The sequence below is a fragment of the Diplotaxodon limnothrissa genome, linkage group LG2 (genome assembly GCF_057381915.1).
Source record: "Diplotaxodon limnothrissa isolate DT_005_m linkage group LG2, D_limnothrissa_male_GT1.1, whole genome shotgun sequence".
In the NCBI taxonomy this organism is placed as follows: domain Eukaryota; kingdom Metazoa; phylum Chordata; class Actinopteri; order Cichliformes; family Cichlidae; genus Diplotaxodon; species Diplotaxodon limnothrissa.
This window is the reverse complement of record NC_140597.1, coordinates 26,515,332-26,532,710: the sequence shown is the minus strand read 5'-3', so window position 1 is coordinate 26,532,710 and position 17,379 is coordinate 26,515,332. Positions and strand designations below refer to the sequence as shown.

At 38.4% G+C, this 17,379-nt stretch overlaps 3 protein-coding genes across 4 annotated transcripts; 1 reads left to right on the top strand and 2 right to left on the bottom strand.

Moving 5' to 3' along the window:
* Window positions 1-5,790: 5,790 nt before the first annotated feature.
* On the top strand, window positions 5,791-7,250 carry nkx2-5 (NK2 homeobox 5). Its single transcript, XM_085369271.1, has 2 exons — window positions 5,791-6,139; window positions 6,637-7,250. The coding sequence occupies exons 1-2, from the start codon at window positions 5,791-5,793 to the stop codon at window positions 7,248-7,250; spliced, it is 963 nt and encodes a 320-aa protein (XP_085225397.1).
* A 2,491-nt stretch (window positions 7,251-9,741) lies between these two features.
* On the bottom strand, window positions 9,742-12,721 carry bnip1a (BCL2 interacting protein 1a). The gene is made up of 6 exons (XM_085369260.1): window positions 12,641-12,721; window positions 11,330-11,422; window positions 11,140-11,231; window positions 10,954-11,058; window positions 10,392-10,510; window positions 9,742-10,203 (listed from the first exon to the last, which is right to left on the bottom strand). Exons 1-6 carry the CDS (start codon window positions 12,719-12,721, stop codon window positions 10,007-10,009), a joined length of 687 nt encoding a protein of 228 aa, XP_085225386.1. The 3' UTR covers window positions 9,742-10,006.
* A 306-nt stretch (window positions 12,722-13,027) lies between these two features.
* atp6v0e1 (ATPase H+ transporting V0 subunit e1) lies at window positions 13,028-14,881 on the bottom strand. 2 transcript variants are annotated; one of them, XM_085369240.1, is made up of 4 exons: window positions 14,685-14,881; window positions 14,135-14,182; window positions 13,460-13,583; window positions 13,028-13,368 (listed from the first exon to the last, which is right to left on the bottom strand). In XM_085369240.1, the coding sequence occupies exons 1-3, from the start codon at window positions 14,786-14,788 to the stop codon at window positions 13,490-13,492; spliced, it is 246 nt and encodes an 81-aa protein (XP_085225366.1). In that variant the 5' UTR covers window positions 14,789-14,881; the 3' UTR covers window positions 13,028-13,368; window positions 13,460-13,489. The 2 variants fall into 2 exon arrangements, with proteins under 2 accessions (XP_085225366.1, XP_085225374.1); XM_085369248.1 differs by having other exon boundaries at window positions 13,028-13,365.
* Window positions 14,882-17,379: the final 2,498 nt, after the last annotated feature.

The window sequence follows — 17,379 nt, the reverse complement described above, 5'->3', positions numbered from 1 at the left end:
ACTTCATCACGACAGCAAGCACTTTTTTTGTTTCTTGTAAGAACCACATGGAAGTCTTAGAGCTTAAAATTAAGAGATAGATTTAGATTTGACTTATTGATCAGTAAACCACACCAGTATTAGCTACATAATAATCAGGTCCCCTTCTCTTACTTATGTTGTGAGAAACATCCAGGGTGCAGCGTGGATGGAGACACAGCATGAGAGTGCAGTTGCCAAGACCTGACCTTGAACTGGAAGCAAATTGGACTGTATAACCCATTATGGGTTATACATGGGGGGAAGAAGAAAGTACACAAGGAAACATAATATGTAATGAAGTCTTGAAAACAAGGATGGAAAAACAGGTGGTGATATGAATTTCAGCTGCATCTGACACTGTAGGTCTTCTGGGCCACACAAGAACTGTGATGTGTTATATTAAGACCGGGAGAAGAAAATACTTTAGGGCTCATCTGTAATTTGAATTTTAAGGAGATACATATTTTAAACACAGAAAAAACTGTGCACACAGTTCTGAAAATGGAAACTCATTTAACAACACTTTAACCCTAAGCACAATTCCACTGGTCTCACTCAAATAACATTGTGGAGGTTTTGCAAATCTCCAAACACAAACTGCATCATTTAGTACACTTTGTTCACCTAGAGACACAGGCATACAACACCCTGATTACCAATTAGTTTCACTCATGTTGCATCCGTTCATCTCAATTGGAAGAACCATTCAATTGTGTATGGATGTAAATATGTAGCATAGCCACATGAAGCTAAAACATAGATCAAATGATCACGTCAGTGTTTATTATGATACTCTATAAGACAGACATATAATTGCTGTGCATAGGCTGTTGTTTTGATGCAAGAAATTCGTTTTGAGAAGAGAGAGCACACCGTTGAGTGCTGTGTTTCATTTGTTAAGAGGTGTGTGGATTTTTGACAAACTCTTTAAGTATTTTCAGTCTGTGTTTGGAGTATTGAAAAACTGAGCCACAGTTTCTGGAGATGTGTTTAAATGTTTTTGGAAAAAACTGCAATTTGAAATCCAGTTGTAAGTTACAATGAATTACCTTAAAACGTGACATATAAGTTCAGGGTGGAGCAGCCTAAGTGGTCTCTGCATAAAAAGGTTACACTACAGTTATGCTGAACTAGGATACAGGATACAGAATTTCAATTTAACTACTACTCTTTCTGAGTCTTGGGACTTTGAAGATATTCAGTTAAACGTTTTTTAATGGTTCACAAATTTGAACTAACTGCTGTTCATGTGAAATTGATGGATTTTTGCTGAAAATATTCTCCTTTGGAGCAGTATAACATGCTGTTGTATGCTTAGATGGTTGGTTGGATTAGTTTGATTTTGACTTAGTGTATCACAGTAGGAGATATGTCTTGTTCCTATGGGACAAGTCACTCATTGTTTTCATTTCTGTAACAGTAGGAAAATGTAACTGTAATGAAAATGTTAATGTTAATCCATTAGTCACAGTACAGAAACGAGCACTGCGTATTATTCACAAGGCTGGTTATCTAGATCATACTCACAAATTCTTTCTTCAGGCAAAGTTACTTAAATTCCAGGATCTGGTTAATTACAATACATCCATAATTTTGTATAAAGCTTTTACTAAACTTTTACCGGCAAATTTACAAACTAGATTTGAAATTCGAGAAAAGGTTTATAATGTGAGAGGCTTTGGAGAATTCAAATTACCCAGAACTCGAACAACCCGTAAAGGTTTTTGTGTGTCTGTATGTGGTGTGAAAATCTGGAACAGTCTGAGTTTACAATTGAAACAATGCAAAAATATTCATAGATTTAAATTTCTCTACAAACAGTTGGTCTGGTCACAGTATACTCAATGATGGGTTTTAGTGTGCTCTGTAATGTCTGTTCTCTTACCATTGCTGGTATGGATTCCAAAAAAAAAAAAAGTGTGCGTATGTATGTACATATATGTACATGTGTGTGTAGATATATATGTATGTATATGTATGTGTGTTTGTTACTTGTAGTTATTACTGCCTGTTACCTGTGGTAATGCAATTTATAATTTATATATTCTGTATTCAGTTATGAAGGCTCTAATTGTTGTTTGCGAGCTGCCGTTTAGATGCTTGTATGTGCCCGGGGCTGTTGATGGGTCTGTATGCAATGATGGGCGTAGCTGCGGGAAGTTTGTTTTTTTTGTTGATGAGTGAGTATAGGGGTGGGATTTAATAAGTTTTCTTCGTCCCACTCCTTTTTCAGGCAATTTTTGTTTTTTGTTTTGTGCATTTTATGTTCAATATAGGTATTTGTTGTGCCTGAAAATGAACAAATAAATGAAATGAAATAAATGAAATGATTGGAAAATATAGCAACAGACTATGACAAATTTACATTCCAAATTTTCTGAAGGAGCTTTTTTGTAATTAAATAAATAATTCTCAAGCAGTGCTTCTTTTTCTTTTTTTTTCTTCATGTAAATTATTGTTTCACATTTAAATTTACATCAGATATCCCCTAATTAAATGGCAACTTTCAAAGAAGTTTAGAGCTGTTACAGAGTTCGGCATCATCCATTCCTTACCTCTGTATGAACTCGGGTGTGTTGCTGTTCTGACTGCCGGTATACTTTGGTAGAGCCTTCATGTTAAAGTCACCACACTAATTCACTTTTCTCTGCCTTTATTTCTAGCAAGTAAGACAAAAGTTTGAGCGTATCTAGTGTGTAAACTTGGGTGTGTTGCTATGTAAATGTTTCATACTCTACATGTATAATTAGGATGCATTTAAAAATAATAACATTAACATTTTGTATTTATTAATAAACATCATATAATCACATAAAGCTTAATAATAAACTACATAACATGGATTAAAAAAATTAAACTGATGCAGTGTCACAAACCTTTCCCTTGAAGAAAAAAGAAGGACTCATTTCTCCTAAAGAGTGTCTTCAAAGGTTTTCGGTAAGCAGGTTATCCCAAGCAGTTTGGAAAGCTTTGCCACAATTTCTCATTGTCTTCAGTCTCTTCACATAATCCCAGACTGACTATGATGTTGAGATCTGGCCTCTGCAGGGAGCGGACCAAATCTCCCACAGGCATTGTTCTCCTGTATGTTTGGGGCTGCTGTCTTCCAACAGACTTTGTGTGCCTGATCAGACTCTGACATAAACCTTTGCACAGTAATACAGTTTTCGTATTGTTTTGCTTTCTGTTTTTTAAATAAGTCTTTCAATAAGCACTATTCAGAACTGACCACATATTTGTGTTTTAGTGTATATATGCCATAATTGTTTATGTGCATGCTTACCTGCATATTTACATGTATTAACAGTAGTTTCTGTGGGTTTTTTGTTTTGGTTCCTTTTTTTATTTTTTACTTAACCACTGGAATAACAGACAAATTATAGAATATAATATAGCTGGTGTAATATATCATGTATAAAATGTAGATTATACTATTTCTTTGTTCTTCCCAACATTAATGGATAAAAGTATTTGGACTCACGAATTTCAATAAAATGTTGAATTTTATTTTATTTGAAGAATTCCTAGAAATGTCCTTTGTTTTCATCACTGACTGGTAAAGTTATTTACATTAGTACATTCAGCGTTCGCAAAATAAACCTGACTTTATATACATGCACGCACAGCTAAGGTCAGCTGAAGGACAATTTTTAATTGTATCGGTCTACTCTGTCCACCACTGCAATATTCTGACATTTGAAACAATAAAGTTAACGGGGAAAGTGTAATCTAATTGTTAACTATTATATAGCAAAACGCAAATAATCAGCCAGTTAGAGGATTTAAATTATCCAAAAGCCTCGAGGCCAGAGAGCACCAGCCAACGGTCTAAGACCCCACAAAATCCTGCTATCTTTCTTTCTCTTTCTCTCTCATACACACACGCAGTGAGCCTCCCTCTAACACACAACCCTCAAAATACCCACACGTTCCTGCAGCGGAAGTTTTTAAGCAACCTTATCTGAAGCTTTATCTGAGCTGGAGATGTGCTGCAGAAAGACAGGTCAAAGGGGACCGCGGGGCTTCTGCAGGACGAAGCATTAGGGATATGAAACACATGCCAGACCTGTCATGTCCAATTTACAGTTGACAGAATAAGTTAGTATCCAGTAGGACTGGGAGTTTCACTTAATTCTGCATGCATGTTCATAATATGGCTCCTTTCTTTAAATCTCTTTTTGCAATTGATGCTATAAAAAATATGGAAACGTTCATTCTGACTGCGCATGGGCAGCCTAAATTAATCATGTCGAAAACGTTTCCATCACGTTCTGAGCCTCCCCGAAGCGCGTTTACTTTATTTAACCAATTATTACGACAAGAGCCGGGCCAGTGTTGACTCTCGCTGGGCCGGAGAAAGATTTTATGGCCATTCATCAGCTCGCGAGGCGCACAAATAGTCTTTAAAACTATAAACACAATCGCTGGATCGGAGACGGGGGGACCCATTTACCCCGTGGCTGCGCTAAACGCTTAAGATAAAACAAACGATAATACTGTCTGTCTCCTGTGACCGTCTCCACAGGCATTAATAGGAGGTTTAGTGCCAATGGTGCGAGGGGGAACCCATGTAGGTTACGCGTCATTACGCACAGCTGTCTCTATTTCACTGCTGACAGCTGAAGTCATATTGCCCAAATTATCATTGTTAAATTAAGAACTAAATGATTGTATGCTTAATTGATATCTCAGTGCGCCTGTATTTAACAGGACAGAGAAGATGCACAGAAAATGTAAACCCGGCTGAACGAATTGGGACTTTCTGACTGCCATAAGACAAAAGTGTCACACATGACACTTTTTTAGGATAACCCGGCCTGCAGCTTGGGTGGGAGCTTGTTGTCATCTGTTATCACGTCCCGATAAGACAGACAGCGTCTCCAAAAATCTCTTAGAGGCAGACAGCAGAGTATGTCACTCCTGGTTTCAGGTTCCTTGTTCAGGGACCCAACCTGTTGTCTGCTTCCCTCCTTCTTGACGCTTGTCTGCTCCGTTTCCCCTCAGAAGAGCCACGGGCCGACACCCCAAGCACACACGCGCAGACGACCATCTAGGCGCATTAATGGATTTTGATTCCACCCAGAAAGTTAAACAATGCAAGTCAGTGGTCGCTAATGCAAGTTTTTGATGTGTATGTCAGATAAATTATTTATTTGGTACTTGAAGACCTGTATAAACATCCGGAGCTTGTATTGTGCGTAATGGACTACAGCAGTGCTAAACACTATCCGGCGAGATGGATACTTCATTTAGAAGCTTTATAAACCAGTGACATCCTCAATCAAAGCACAATAAGATGTGTTTCTCCAACAGGATGAAAGGATGTACTGATTTAGTGGAATATTTACAGCAATCCTATTTGCTCTGGGCAGAGTATAAAGGCTGGTTAAGCAGGCTACTTTGCTGCAAATTAAGAAATAGACCTATGACCAACATCAGGCCTAACATGCAACCTACCAAACATCACTTTACGTCAGTAAATGGGAGTACCAGAGCTCAAGGTCCCACTGGATCCCCCGTCCCTCCCTCATTCTCTGCGTCACTGAAAGGAGGGAGAGAGAGGGGCCAAGAAAAAAGTTTGGAGTCAGAGTTGACATTCAAAATGCACACTTCACTCAAGAACAGTCCGGTATACCAAACTTATACGTAAATCCAAGAAGGAAAGGTGGGTTTTTTTGTTTGGGGTTTTTTTTTTTTTTTTTTGGTGACTTCTTTTTGGCCTCCATGTGACAGATTAACAGATTATTTTTCTTTTCCTGGTTTTTGACAATGTTTCCCAGCCCTAGCACGTCCACTCCCTTCTCTGTTAAGGATATATTAAACTTGGAGCAGACTCATGACGTTCTGGCGTCTTCTTTGGACGATTGTTCTCGCATGGACTGCTGCACCGTGGCGACATCCTCCTCCTCCTCTTGTATGCTGGGCCGAATGAAGCAGGAGCCTCTCCGGGACATCTCGTCCACCGCCGCCTCGCTTCTTGTAGAGGACACACACGACTCCAGAGCCGGCAGAGGCAATGCACTTAACTTTGCTTCTACCTTTTATGGCAAATCCCTCATGGAGATGGAAATAGATAAGGGTGGAAAATCTGATGCGTTTGAGGGGAAAAGAAGAAAAGGTGAGCTAAAGAAAGAATTGTCTTTAGTTTGGAGGCCCATTAAACCTAGGCCTGGATACACATGTGCTTGATTTGAATAATGGCAGATTCTCTGAATGTTATCTGCACTAAAGCAATAAGTACCACAAGAAAGTATACAAGAAAAACGGGGGCTGCTGGACAAAGGCCCTAAAACGAAACCTTTGAAATTTAAACATAAATGAAAGTTGGTGAGCTTTAATACTGATTTGAAAATTAATTTGAAAAATGTAATAAAATCCAAACTATCATTGACGTCTTTGGTATGAAATGACAAATCATAGCGTTGTGCGTAAATCATATTAGGAATGATTGGTCGCACGGATGGCCGGGCAATCTGCCCGAATCTGTGCCAATTATTATGATCGTTATAACAGCGCAAAATAAAAAATATGAATATAAATTCTAAAATCGTGAAGAATTCTAATCTAATTCAGTTATTTCTCTGTGCTTTTTCTGTCTGTGTTTGTCTTAATCAGGCGAATTCAGTGTTCCGTCAGAGTCTGTGGAGGACATAAAGGCCGATGATCAGGACCGGCCCAAGCCTCGGAGGCGCAGGAAGCCCCGGGTCCTCTTCTCCCAGGCACAGGTGTACGAGCTGGAGCGCCGCTTCAAACAGCAGCGGTACCTTTCGGCCCCGGAGAGAGATCACCTCGCCGGTGTTCTCAAACTCACCCCGACGCAGGTGAAGATCTGGTTCCAGAACAGGAGGTACAAGTGCAAGCGGCAGAAGCAGGACCAGAGCCTGGAGATGGTGTCCCTGCCGCCGCCCAGGAGGGTGTCGGTGCCGGTGCTGGTGAGGGATGGGAAGCCCTGTCTCGCGAGTGACGCGACCAGCTACAATCCTTCCTACAGTATGGGTCACATTAACCATTTTAGTTATAACAACTACACAGCCTTCAGCAACTACACCGGCTCCAGCTGCAACACGAACTATGCATGCAATTACCCCGCAGCCGCAATGCAGACTATGCAAGGTACCTCCAGCAACGGCAATTACATGAACTTTGGGGTAGGGGATTTCAGTAACGTCCAGAACACATACTCCTCCAGTAACGGGGTGTCTTCCTTACACGGCATTAGGACGTGGTAAACAAGAGAAGAAGAAGAAAAAAAGATGTTAATTTACCTTAATAGTATTTTATGACTGCATGCGTGTATACCAACGAATTAAAACATTGAGGAGTTTGTGTAATTTACTTATATTTGATGAATTATTTCTCGTAGTTTCCGTTTGAATTCAGCACCAGTTTTTCCTCTAAACGTGTTACATTTTAAGTTATTTTCAGCGCACATTTAATTTGAGCGAAAAACAACATAATAAATGCCATTTTTTAATTTTAAAAATTGCCAGATTTCACTTTCTATTTTTCCATATCTTCCTTAAGGTGGTTATTACATATTTCTTTTTACGAAAAGTATTTTCGGTGGAAAACAAAACAACTTACAACTTAATTATATGATATAATTGTATATGTATTCTATATTATTATTGTTACTACCATTATTATTATCATTAAAATTTTTAGCATACAACCACGTCCTCATCGTGTCTGTTTTGGCTCTGTTATCTAACTGTACATCACAAACCCCCCACAAGAATTCAACTAAATCATCCAATAAAAAAACGATAATTTTAACAGCACATATAATGCACACCTGTGGGTTATATACTGGTAAACATGCATAAAAATAAAATAAAAAATCTGACATCTATCAAACCACCCCATGGTTTGTTTCTGGTTAAACTGCTCAAGTACCTATTAGAAAGCTTCATTCAGTAGGCTTCAACAAGGTAAAAGGTTGTTAAATGTTTACACTTTTTTTACAACCTACTGTCAGCTGCATGTACTTTTTACACATGTTTATAAGGTTGCTTTGACTAGCCGTGACCTTGACCTTTTAAAATGTTTCAAACTGGGTTCCAATACGGAAAACCTGAAACGAATGATCAGTTTTTTATGTAGATAAATTTTATATGAATTATTTCTTCATCTTCTCTTTGTTCCTGAAAGTCAATAGTCTTATTCCCTGAACTTGGAAACATGGTGGCAAATACAAGGTGTGACCAGATCAAATATATGTAACTTTTTATGGACAGTACACTGGATTACTGAAAATTACTGTAATATAACCTTTCGCTTTTTATTGTAACACAGCTGTTACTCTCCAACTGAACATACACCCAGTATCAAAATGATGTATTAAATACTAACAATACCAAAGCTCTATAAAGTCAAATTTACTAAATGAATGTGAAGTTGCAGAGGTCTCCCATTAGCCACCCGATCCCCGTGTTTACACCATCAGTGTGGTGTCGTGTACACTTCAGAGACCTCTGCCCACTTATCCAGATACAAACCCAAACACTCAATTGTCAGTATCTTGGTGCTAAATGCAAGAATGGCCCAATTTGCTTGACAGAGAGCCAAAGGCTTTGTCTAAGTGTGCGGCTATACGAACAGGCTGGAAATTGGCTCTGTCCAACTGCCGCCACTTTACACAAGTAAGAGATGCTTAGGCATCTCTCAGGTCTCTTCACACATACTCTATTGTCTGCTATCTTACTGTAAACAATACAGTGACAAATGCACATTTGAGACACACTAAAGAAGACGGGAGCCACTGTGTTTATTAATAATTAGCGATGACATTTACAAATAATAAAAATGAAACAGCAATGCCAGGCAATTGCCCAAAGGGTGGCAAGGTCATGTGGCTTCTCTGGCCACCCTCTCCTCTGTAGTGTTGAAAAGGGAACGTCAGATAACAGCGCCACACAAACCTAAAAATATCCCTCACCCTCCACTCACGCTGGAAAGGGAGAGGGAAACAGGTTGGAATAATCTGCTTTTCCGGGTCTTATCTGAAGAAAGGCAGGGCTGCATGCTGTCCTATCTCTGCCAGTGCGAACACTGCTGGTGCTTTTCGGAGCTTTTCTGCTCTGCTGCAGAGCCACACCGGCAGAGACGGAGCAGACTGCATCCAGTCTTACACTTAATAAAGGGTTTTTTTTTTTAACTTTGATTTGCATGCCAAGTGAATAAACATAGGGACAGTTAGAAGTGTATATACAACCTACGAGTGCTGTTCAAGTAGGAAAACACAGTGAGGAGTGAGTGCAATTGAGCCTGAATCATAATAAAGTTAAAAAGTACTTAAATATTCTTTTCACATAAACAACATTAATTCATCATTACGGAGTACAGTAATGTAAGTTGCACAGTGCATTCCCACAAATAGCATTTACATATAAAGCTGGAACGTTATTAACAGTAATTGTGGGAAACTGGATCGTGGTAAATGGCTTGGTTTCCACTGGTGATGCAAAAACATGTACAGGCCTTGTTTTGATCCCAAATATATATGTCTGTAATATAATGTCATTACATAGCATTTTTTGCCTTGAATTAACAGTAATTAATAGCATTGCATGCTACTTTAATAGTTCAGTGATTGACTTGCCAATAAAAAAACTGTTGAAGCTAAAAATGACTTTTCTTTTTTCCAAATGAAACCATGATATTACTCATGCTGTACCATATTTCATGTTTCATAATAATCAGCAAACAAGTTTCCCCTCACACAAAGACACGTTTTACATCCTGAAGCCAAAATATTTTTTTTCCTTTAGTCTGCCTCTGAGCTGCAGGCCTGTAGGTCGCTCTCCCTCTGTGTGGACAATATTTCACTCTCAGCAGCGTCTCAGTTCAGTCAAGTAAGCGGTTCGCATTCTGCCGTGCAGACACCGTAATGCGTCTAGCATAGCACGCAGCATTCAGAGTTGTTTAAATCATTCCCACTGACTATGGAAAGTACCATTCATGCTCACGGGAGAACCCTTCTGGTCTACAGGAAGGGGAACAGTCTCTTCTTTAGGATGTAGAGCACTGTTGCGAGAAACAGAGCTAACGCCAGGAAGATGAGCAGCTTGTCGGTGAGCTCCCTCCGGTTGTACTTGGTGATGAGTTTTCTCCCAATCTGAATGGTCCCTGTCATTGTCTTAAACTCATCATTTGTCTCTTGGATCGTTCTGGAGGAGGTTGCTTTAAACAGAAAAGAAAAAAAATGTGGGGCTACACATTTGTCACTGATATAAATAGACATTATATTCCGAGCGTGTGCATTAACACAGTATAACCTGTTAAATTACTCTCAGTAAACAAGAATGCTTCAATGCCATTTAAAATTAAACAAGTATATCAAAACAACAGGATACTGTTCATTCACCAACCTAGTGACGTTATGGTCTCCTCGCTCTGCTGAACTTGCTGGGCCATCATTCGGCTGATGCTCATAAGATTTTCGGTGATGTCGCTGGTGGTCTGGGCCAGACCCTCTTTGGTCATCTTCCTGATTTAAAAAGAATGCATGCAAACAGAATGCATCACATAATAATAATAATAATAATAATAATAATAATATTTTTATCTCTTTATTTGAAAATAAAGAGATAAATAAATAAATAAAAGCGATACACAGCAATACAAGTTAAAAACACAATAACAAGTTAAAAACATAATAAAAGTTAAAAACAATAAAAAAATTTAAAACTAAATGGCATAGAATTAAGACATGTAGGATAGGGTGAACAAGTGGGTCTTCAACTTAGCTTTAAAAACCTCCACCGAGCATGCCTGCCTAATATCTTGAGGGAGATTGTGCCACAAAAATGGGGCACATAAAGAAAAAGCATGCTCCCCGATAGTCTTTTTTCTTTGCATTTAAGCAAACGTTGCTTAAGTGCAAAGCTGAGATTTAGTGGTCTTTAAATATTAGGACAATCTTCAGCTCACCTCTGTCTCACAGAATCATCAGCTCCATTAAGAAGGGCCTGCTTTTCCATGTTGTCGATTGTAAGTTTGCTGGCCAGGTTGGCTTTCCTCCAGGTTGTCTGGTTACTGCAAAAAATACAAAAAAGAAAATGAATAAGCTTTTATTAAGTAGACTTTTAAAGTGTTAAAGTGGGCAAAATGCATTACCTGAGCATCTGTTTTCTGTGGCCTTCTACCTGAGTCATCAAGGCCTGCTTGTCTGACTCTTTGTCCTGCTCCATTGCCATCTGCTCAAAGTCCTAACATGGAAGCAAAACAACCACAAGGGCTTACAATTAAAAGAAAAAAAAGTTCAAGCAACCGATGTACAGCCTATTAATTGGGAAAAATCTCTCACCTGAATCCGTAGTCTTAAGCTGAGGAAGTTCTTTTTCACTTCTCCATTTAATTCTGTCAGCTTGCTTTGAGGGCCTGTGCACTCACTGATATCCTGGTAAAATGTTGAACCAAGGATAAAAGTCATGACATTTCATTGCTACACTGCTGTTACTGTTCACATGTTGAAACGACAGCTGTTCTGCATATTAACACTGCTTTCTCAAGCTGAACTGTGGAATTCGCACTGTTTTAGACCTCCTCCTCACCTTTTAACTATTTTCACTTTTTCCTGCAAAGCGGATTTTTTAATGTATTTATTTATCGACACTTCCCCCCAAATTAACCAGCTTTCTAATATTTTTTGACAAGTTTTGCAAAATAGAGTTTAACTTACCCATTTATATTTAAATATGCTCTAAAATCATTTTAAAATATGAATAGTTTCTACCAAATATGGTCCTACACTGCCTTGTGCTTACTAGTGTCGCAAAAGTGAGGCACTTGATCCGGTACATGTTTGGAAAATAATGCTTGATTTTCCAGCGCGCCTTTTATTGAACTGCTTTCCTGTCCATTGACTACTTGAAAAAGATTAACGTAGGTAGATTTTTATTTAGGTCCATAAGTTACATTAATCCTTCGTTTAAATGAAAACATCTAAATACCTGCTGCCAGAAAGATTTTTTTTACACCGATAAACAGGTTGTAGTCAACAGGAATTAAAAACAGAGAATAAAGAAATAAGAAACATTGCAAATATTTCTTAGCCTCTTGGCCACATCTCTCCTACAAAAAGGAGCTGTTTAATCTCAATCTCAATTTTCTGAATCTAAATGGTTTTCTATTATTCATGATAGAAATATTTAACACACTAGAGCTTTAAGTTATTTTAAACAGTTTAAATACAGGTGATGTACCAAAAAGTGATCTCAGATGTGTTTTCATGGCAAGTATTCGTTTTTCTTATAATGTAAACGGGCTGCAGTCAACGGGATTTATGAAGGGGTTATATATAAAATAAAGAAGTGACCTGTTTTGGGAGGATCATCATTTGGTATATACCGGAAATCACTAGTTAGCGCAACACAACACCGGCTGGTTATCTACATTATTATTACAACATCTTGTTCATAAAATCTTGGCTGAAAATATTCTTTTTTTACAGCCTCTTTGTAACTTTGATAGAAAATGTTCCGGTGCAGGCTTTCGGAGACGGTCGCTACACCTCATAAAATCAGGCCAAGTTAATACAACTCCGCTATGTGACACGCTCAAAAAATAACGTGTCCCGTCGCAGCACTAAGCAGTCTTACCAAAGAAATATTCGCACCTGGATGAGAGCTTTAATTTCCAAGTCATATTTGAGTATTTCTTGTTCGCATATTCGGACGTGGACATCTGACGACGCCATGTTGCCAACGTAGCCGGCTGGAGCTACGGAAAGCAAAGAGGCCAATTTGAAGTCCGTACGTCAACGTCGCTGTTTGACGTGTTTTGTTACGCAAAAAACGTCAACGATAATGACTGCATGAAAAATGTTTTATGGGGTCATTTTTTTCAGATAAATTACAAAAAAACAACAGCATTTTCTATGCCCTATGAAAATATTTTAGTGACATAAATGTGTTTAATGTGTAAATGACTTTCAACATAATTATGTAGAAAGGAACACTTTTATATTTGAAAAAAATATATAATTACAAACAATTATGGATGAATGATTTGTTTATTAATTTATTAATTATCTGATGAACCAGCTGACACAAACTTCACACATACACACACACACTCACACAACAACTGCTATCCATGCTAACAATATTGTTGAACACAATGTACATAATATATAAACAAAACTGCAACAAGGAAATGTTACTTTAATTTAGGTCACAGCACATCCACACAGATCTCACAGCCCTTTGGGAGTCATTATATACACAAGGCACTGGTGCCACTCAATAATCATACAGGGTTCAGAGTTTTAAGGCAATTGGGGACAACTGATCTCTGCAATGGCAAACATCCACTGGTGTGCAGCACTGCAAGGTCATCCTGCTGCTGAGAGAATAATAACACAACATTAGACGAGAGGCATCCAAGTATTAATATATTACATAAAAGTAGCATGTAGGTATAGTCTTAAGCTTACCTTAAGGGTTGGGAGCCCCAGAAAGGCAAATTAAGGCCAGTGATAGCGCAGGTACCAAATAACATCAGTGGACAGGCTAGGCCCAAACAGCGGGTTCAACTGGGCCAGAATGGCTATCAACCAGCTGGGTGAACAGAGAGGACACCATCAAGATCGCAAACAAAACACTCACATCATATTCTCTAATAAAAATGTCATCTTGAATGAACACCACGGTTTGTCACAACACTGCAACCAGCTCCTGGGTTTATTATAACAGCATCAAGCTTGGGGGGCATTTGGGAGATTAACCTCACATGGCTGTAACACTACTGTGACTATACTGCCCCCTTTTGTCTGCCAGCATGCAACAAAACACCAGATGCATTCAAAACTGTGAATGTAAATAATTTATGACTTAAATAAGATACGCATAGTCTGCTTTATTTTCAAGCAACGTGCATCAATTAACTTGGAGCAACAGAAGTGGACCAATTTGTAATTATCCAAATGCATTAATCACCTATCAAGAAGATAGTTCTCTTATATTTAACTGACTGCTCACTTCAGCCATTTATATTATAGGCCTGATTCATTGCAGGCTTCCTCTATTGTTTTTAGATATATATAGTACCACTGTGTGTGTGTGCCTGTCTGTGGAAAAAAAAAAAAGGAATCCGGATGGTGAATACTTACAAAAGGTAACAGCAGACTGCAGTTAGCACCAGCATCGTCACTATCACACTGTGGGGAAATAATATACATTTTAAATATATAAACAGCACATCTAATATTTAATGTCTGCGAGTTTTTGGATTTAAAACACATCCAGCCATTCATCCACATTCACGAGCTGGATCTCGTGATGCAACTGAAAATCAGACAAATAAAGGAAGTTGTACTGACTTTGGCATTTTTTTTCCAAAAATAGAATCCATTAATGGTCGTATTATGTACTGAAATACAAGAGCAGGATTCACTGCCAAGGGGTGTGAGGAACTTTAGCACGAAGCCAGAGTAAAATTAGCTTTAGTTAGCTAACTCTTAAGTTTTAGTAACTAGAGTAGCTAACAGGGTTTAAAGGTGATATGTAAGTGTAATAAACAGCTTTACAAAACGCCAACAGTAAATTTAGCTCACGCACACTTCACCTGTTTGTATAAAAACTAAGAAAATAATACAACGTTGACATAAAAACCTTCCGTAAACTCCTTATAGCCAGCCGGAGCTAAGCTAACCAACTTACCCTCTGTTTGGTCCTTTGGGGATAAACCAAGGCACAATTCCTCCAACAATACCCCAGAACACAGTCATCACGGAAATCGCGATCGCAAACGAAGTTATTGCCATTGTGAGTTTCGTCTAAAAACACAAGACTTCAGAGGTATAAACTTTCAACTAAATGTATGCTGCCCAGCCGACGACGACACGCAGAAGGCAACACGTATCACATGACTGTGAACCGGAGAAAGAGGAAGTGGAGGGACTGCACTGCAAATTTCAAAGTGCTTGTGTTGTGAAACGTTTTCATTAATTCTTAAATTAAATAAATGGCGAAAAGTATTTGCGTTTTAACCCAACTTTTATTTGTGGTTATATTCCATATGCATAAAATGAAGCGGACAAACTGGAAGACAAACTGTGCCATATTTATGTTTATTTCTACTACATTTCTCTCATTAACGTGAAAAATAGTATATGAATATTACACATTGTTATACAGGTGAAACTCGAAAAAAAAAATAGAATATCGTGCACAAGTTCATTTATTTCAGCAATTCTACTTAAAAGGTGAAACTAATATAGGTTCACCTTTTAGATATTTCAAGCCTTTATTTATTACAATTTTGTTGATCGTGGCTTACAGCTTATGAAAAACCTAAATTCAAAAGCTCAGAAAATTTGAATATTGCATGAAACCAATAAAATAAGGATTTTAAATAGAGAAATGTCAGACCTCTGAAAGGTATAATCATGCATATGTACTCAGTACTTGGTTTGGGCCCTTTTGCATGAATTACTGCATCAATGCAGCGTGGCATGGATGCTATCAGCTGAGGTGTTATGGAAGACTAGGATGCTTCAATAGCAGCCTTCAGCTGTTCTGCATTGTTCGGTCTCACGACTCTCATCTTTATCTTGGCAATGCCCCATAGAGAATCTATTGAACCAGGTTTTAGTACGTTTGTAGGTGTGGGCAGGTGCCAAGTCCTGCTGGAAAATGAAGCCAGCTTCAGCTTCAACAGCTGCCTTGACTCTGGACTTAATAAAGCACAGTGGACCAACACCTGCATGCCTCCCCAAATTAACACAGACTGTGGAAACTTAACACTGGACTTCAAGCATCCTGGATTGTGTGTCTCTCCATTCTCCCTCCAGACTCTGGGACCAAATGAGATGCAAAATTTTCTCTCATTACAAAAGAGGACTTTGGACCACTGAGCAACAGACCAGTTCTTTTTTTCTTTAGCCAAGGTGAGACACTTCTGACATTATTGTTCAGGAGCGGCTTGACAAGAGGAATATGACATTTGAAGCCCAAATCCAGGATCCGTCTGTGTGTGGTGGCTCTTGATGCACCAACTCCAGCCTCAGTCCACTCCTTGTGAAGGTCCCCCACACTTTTGAATGACCTTTCCCTGACAATGCTCTCCAGGCTCTGGTCATCCCTGCTGCTTGTGCACCTTTTTCTTCCAAACCATTCCCTTCCACATAACTTTTTATTAATGTGCATTGATACAGAACTTTGGGAACATCCAACTTCTTTTGCACTTATCTTTTGAGGCTTTCCCTCCTTATGGAGGGTGTCAATTATGGTTTTCTGCGCAACTGTCAGATCAGCAGTCTTCCCCATAATTGTGATTCCTACTGAACCAGACTGTGAAACCATTTAAAGGCTCAAGAACTCTTTGGAGATGTTTTGGATTTATTAGCTAATCAGAGTGGGACACTTTGAGCCTACAACTGGACCTTTTCACAATATTCAAATTTTCTGAGCTTTTGAATTTGGGGTTTTCACAAGCTGTTAGCCACGATCAGCAAAATTTTAACAAATAAAGGCTTGAATTATCTCACTTTGCATGTAATGAGTTTTTATTATGTTTCACTTTTTCAGTAGAATTACTGAAATAAATGAACTTTTGCACGATATTCAAATTTTTTCGAGTTTCACCTGTATATCTTTTTTTCCATTCAATTGGTAGCCTCTCCTCCTATGATGTTTTAGTTTCGCTAAATTTAATGTAAAATTTCTTGCAAAATCTATTTTTTTTCTTCTTCCCTCTCAAACACTGTCAGAGATGGCAGCAGGGACCCAGAGGCATTCAGTGAGGAGCAAGAGGTCACTGAATTACCTGCTGTCCACCATGGACAGCCCATCACGGTCACCACAGTCCTCATTCATCAGCTCGTTTAAAACCAAAATGGTTTCCTACTGTTCTCTTCTTCTGTGACAGGTGAACACACCTGTCAGGATATAAGATTTCATTTTTATCCTTTATCCTGGTGCCTTAAAAGTAATTTCCTTTGGAGGATTCATAAAGTATATTAATCTGGATCTGTTAGAGCAAATGCTGGGTTTCCATATTTTTGCTTAAATGCTTTGAAATATTTTTTTGTTTCTTGCACAGTATTTTGGATTTTCACCTCATCATTTCATAGTGAAATCAATTAACATAGAAGCTGAGGTGGTGTGTAGTCAGTCACATGAATTTCCTTGCCTGTAACAAAACTACACTCATATTTGCAGTTAATTGTGCAATTAAAGAACATTTCTTTGTGTAGTTCACTTTTAACATTTTTAAACAATAAACCTATGCAATTTTGGCCACAGCTTGTTTTTAATTAAGCAGCAGCACTGGCCAATTCATTAAATTCCTTATAATACAGTGTGCTGTTTAGAGATTTGAACATGACTTTGAAGGCATACAGTATACCCAAGT

Coding starts and splice junctions, on each gene's coding strand:
- nkx2-5 (XM_085369271.1), top strand. CDS start 5,791: ATGTTTCCCAGCCCTAGCACGTCCACTCCCTTCTCTGTTAAGGATATA. Junction 6,140..6,636: donor TGAGGGGAAAAGAAGAAAAG/GTGAGCTAAAGA, acceptor TGTCTTAATCAG/GCGAATTCAGTGTTCCGTCA.
- bnip1a (XM_085369260.1), bottom strand. CDS start 12,721: ATGGCGTCGTCAGATGTCCACGTCCGAATATGCGAACAAGAAATACTC. Junction 11,059..11,139: donor CACAGAAAACAGATGCTCAG/GTAATGCATTTT, acceptor TATTTTTTGCAG/TAACCAGACAACCTGGAGGA. Junction 10,204..10,391: donor GGAGACCATAACGTCACTAG/GTTGGTGAATGA, acceptor TTCTGTTTAAAG/CAACCTCCTCCAGAACGATC.
- atp6v0e1 (XM_085369240.1), bottom strand. CDS start 14,788: ATGGCAATAACTTCGTTTGCGATCGCGATTTCCGTGATGACTGTGTTC. Junction 14,183..14,684: donor CCCAAAGGACCAAACAGAGG/GTAAGTTGGTTA, acceptor ATTTCCCCACAG/TGTGATAGTGACGATGCTGG. Junction 13,584..14,134: donor GCAGTCTGCTGTTACCTTTT/GTAAGTATTCAC, acceptor CTGTTCACCCAG/CTGGTTGATAGCCATTCTGG.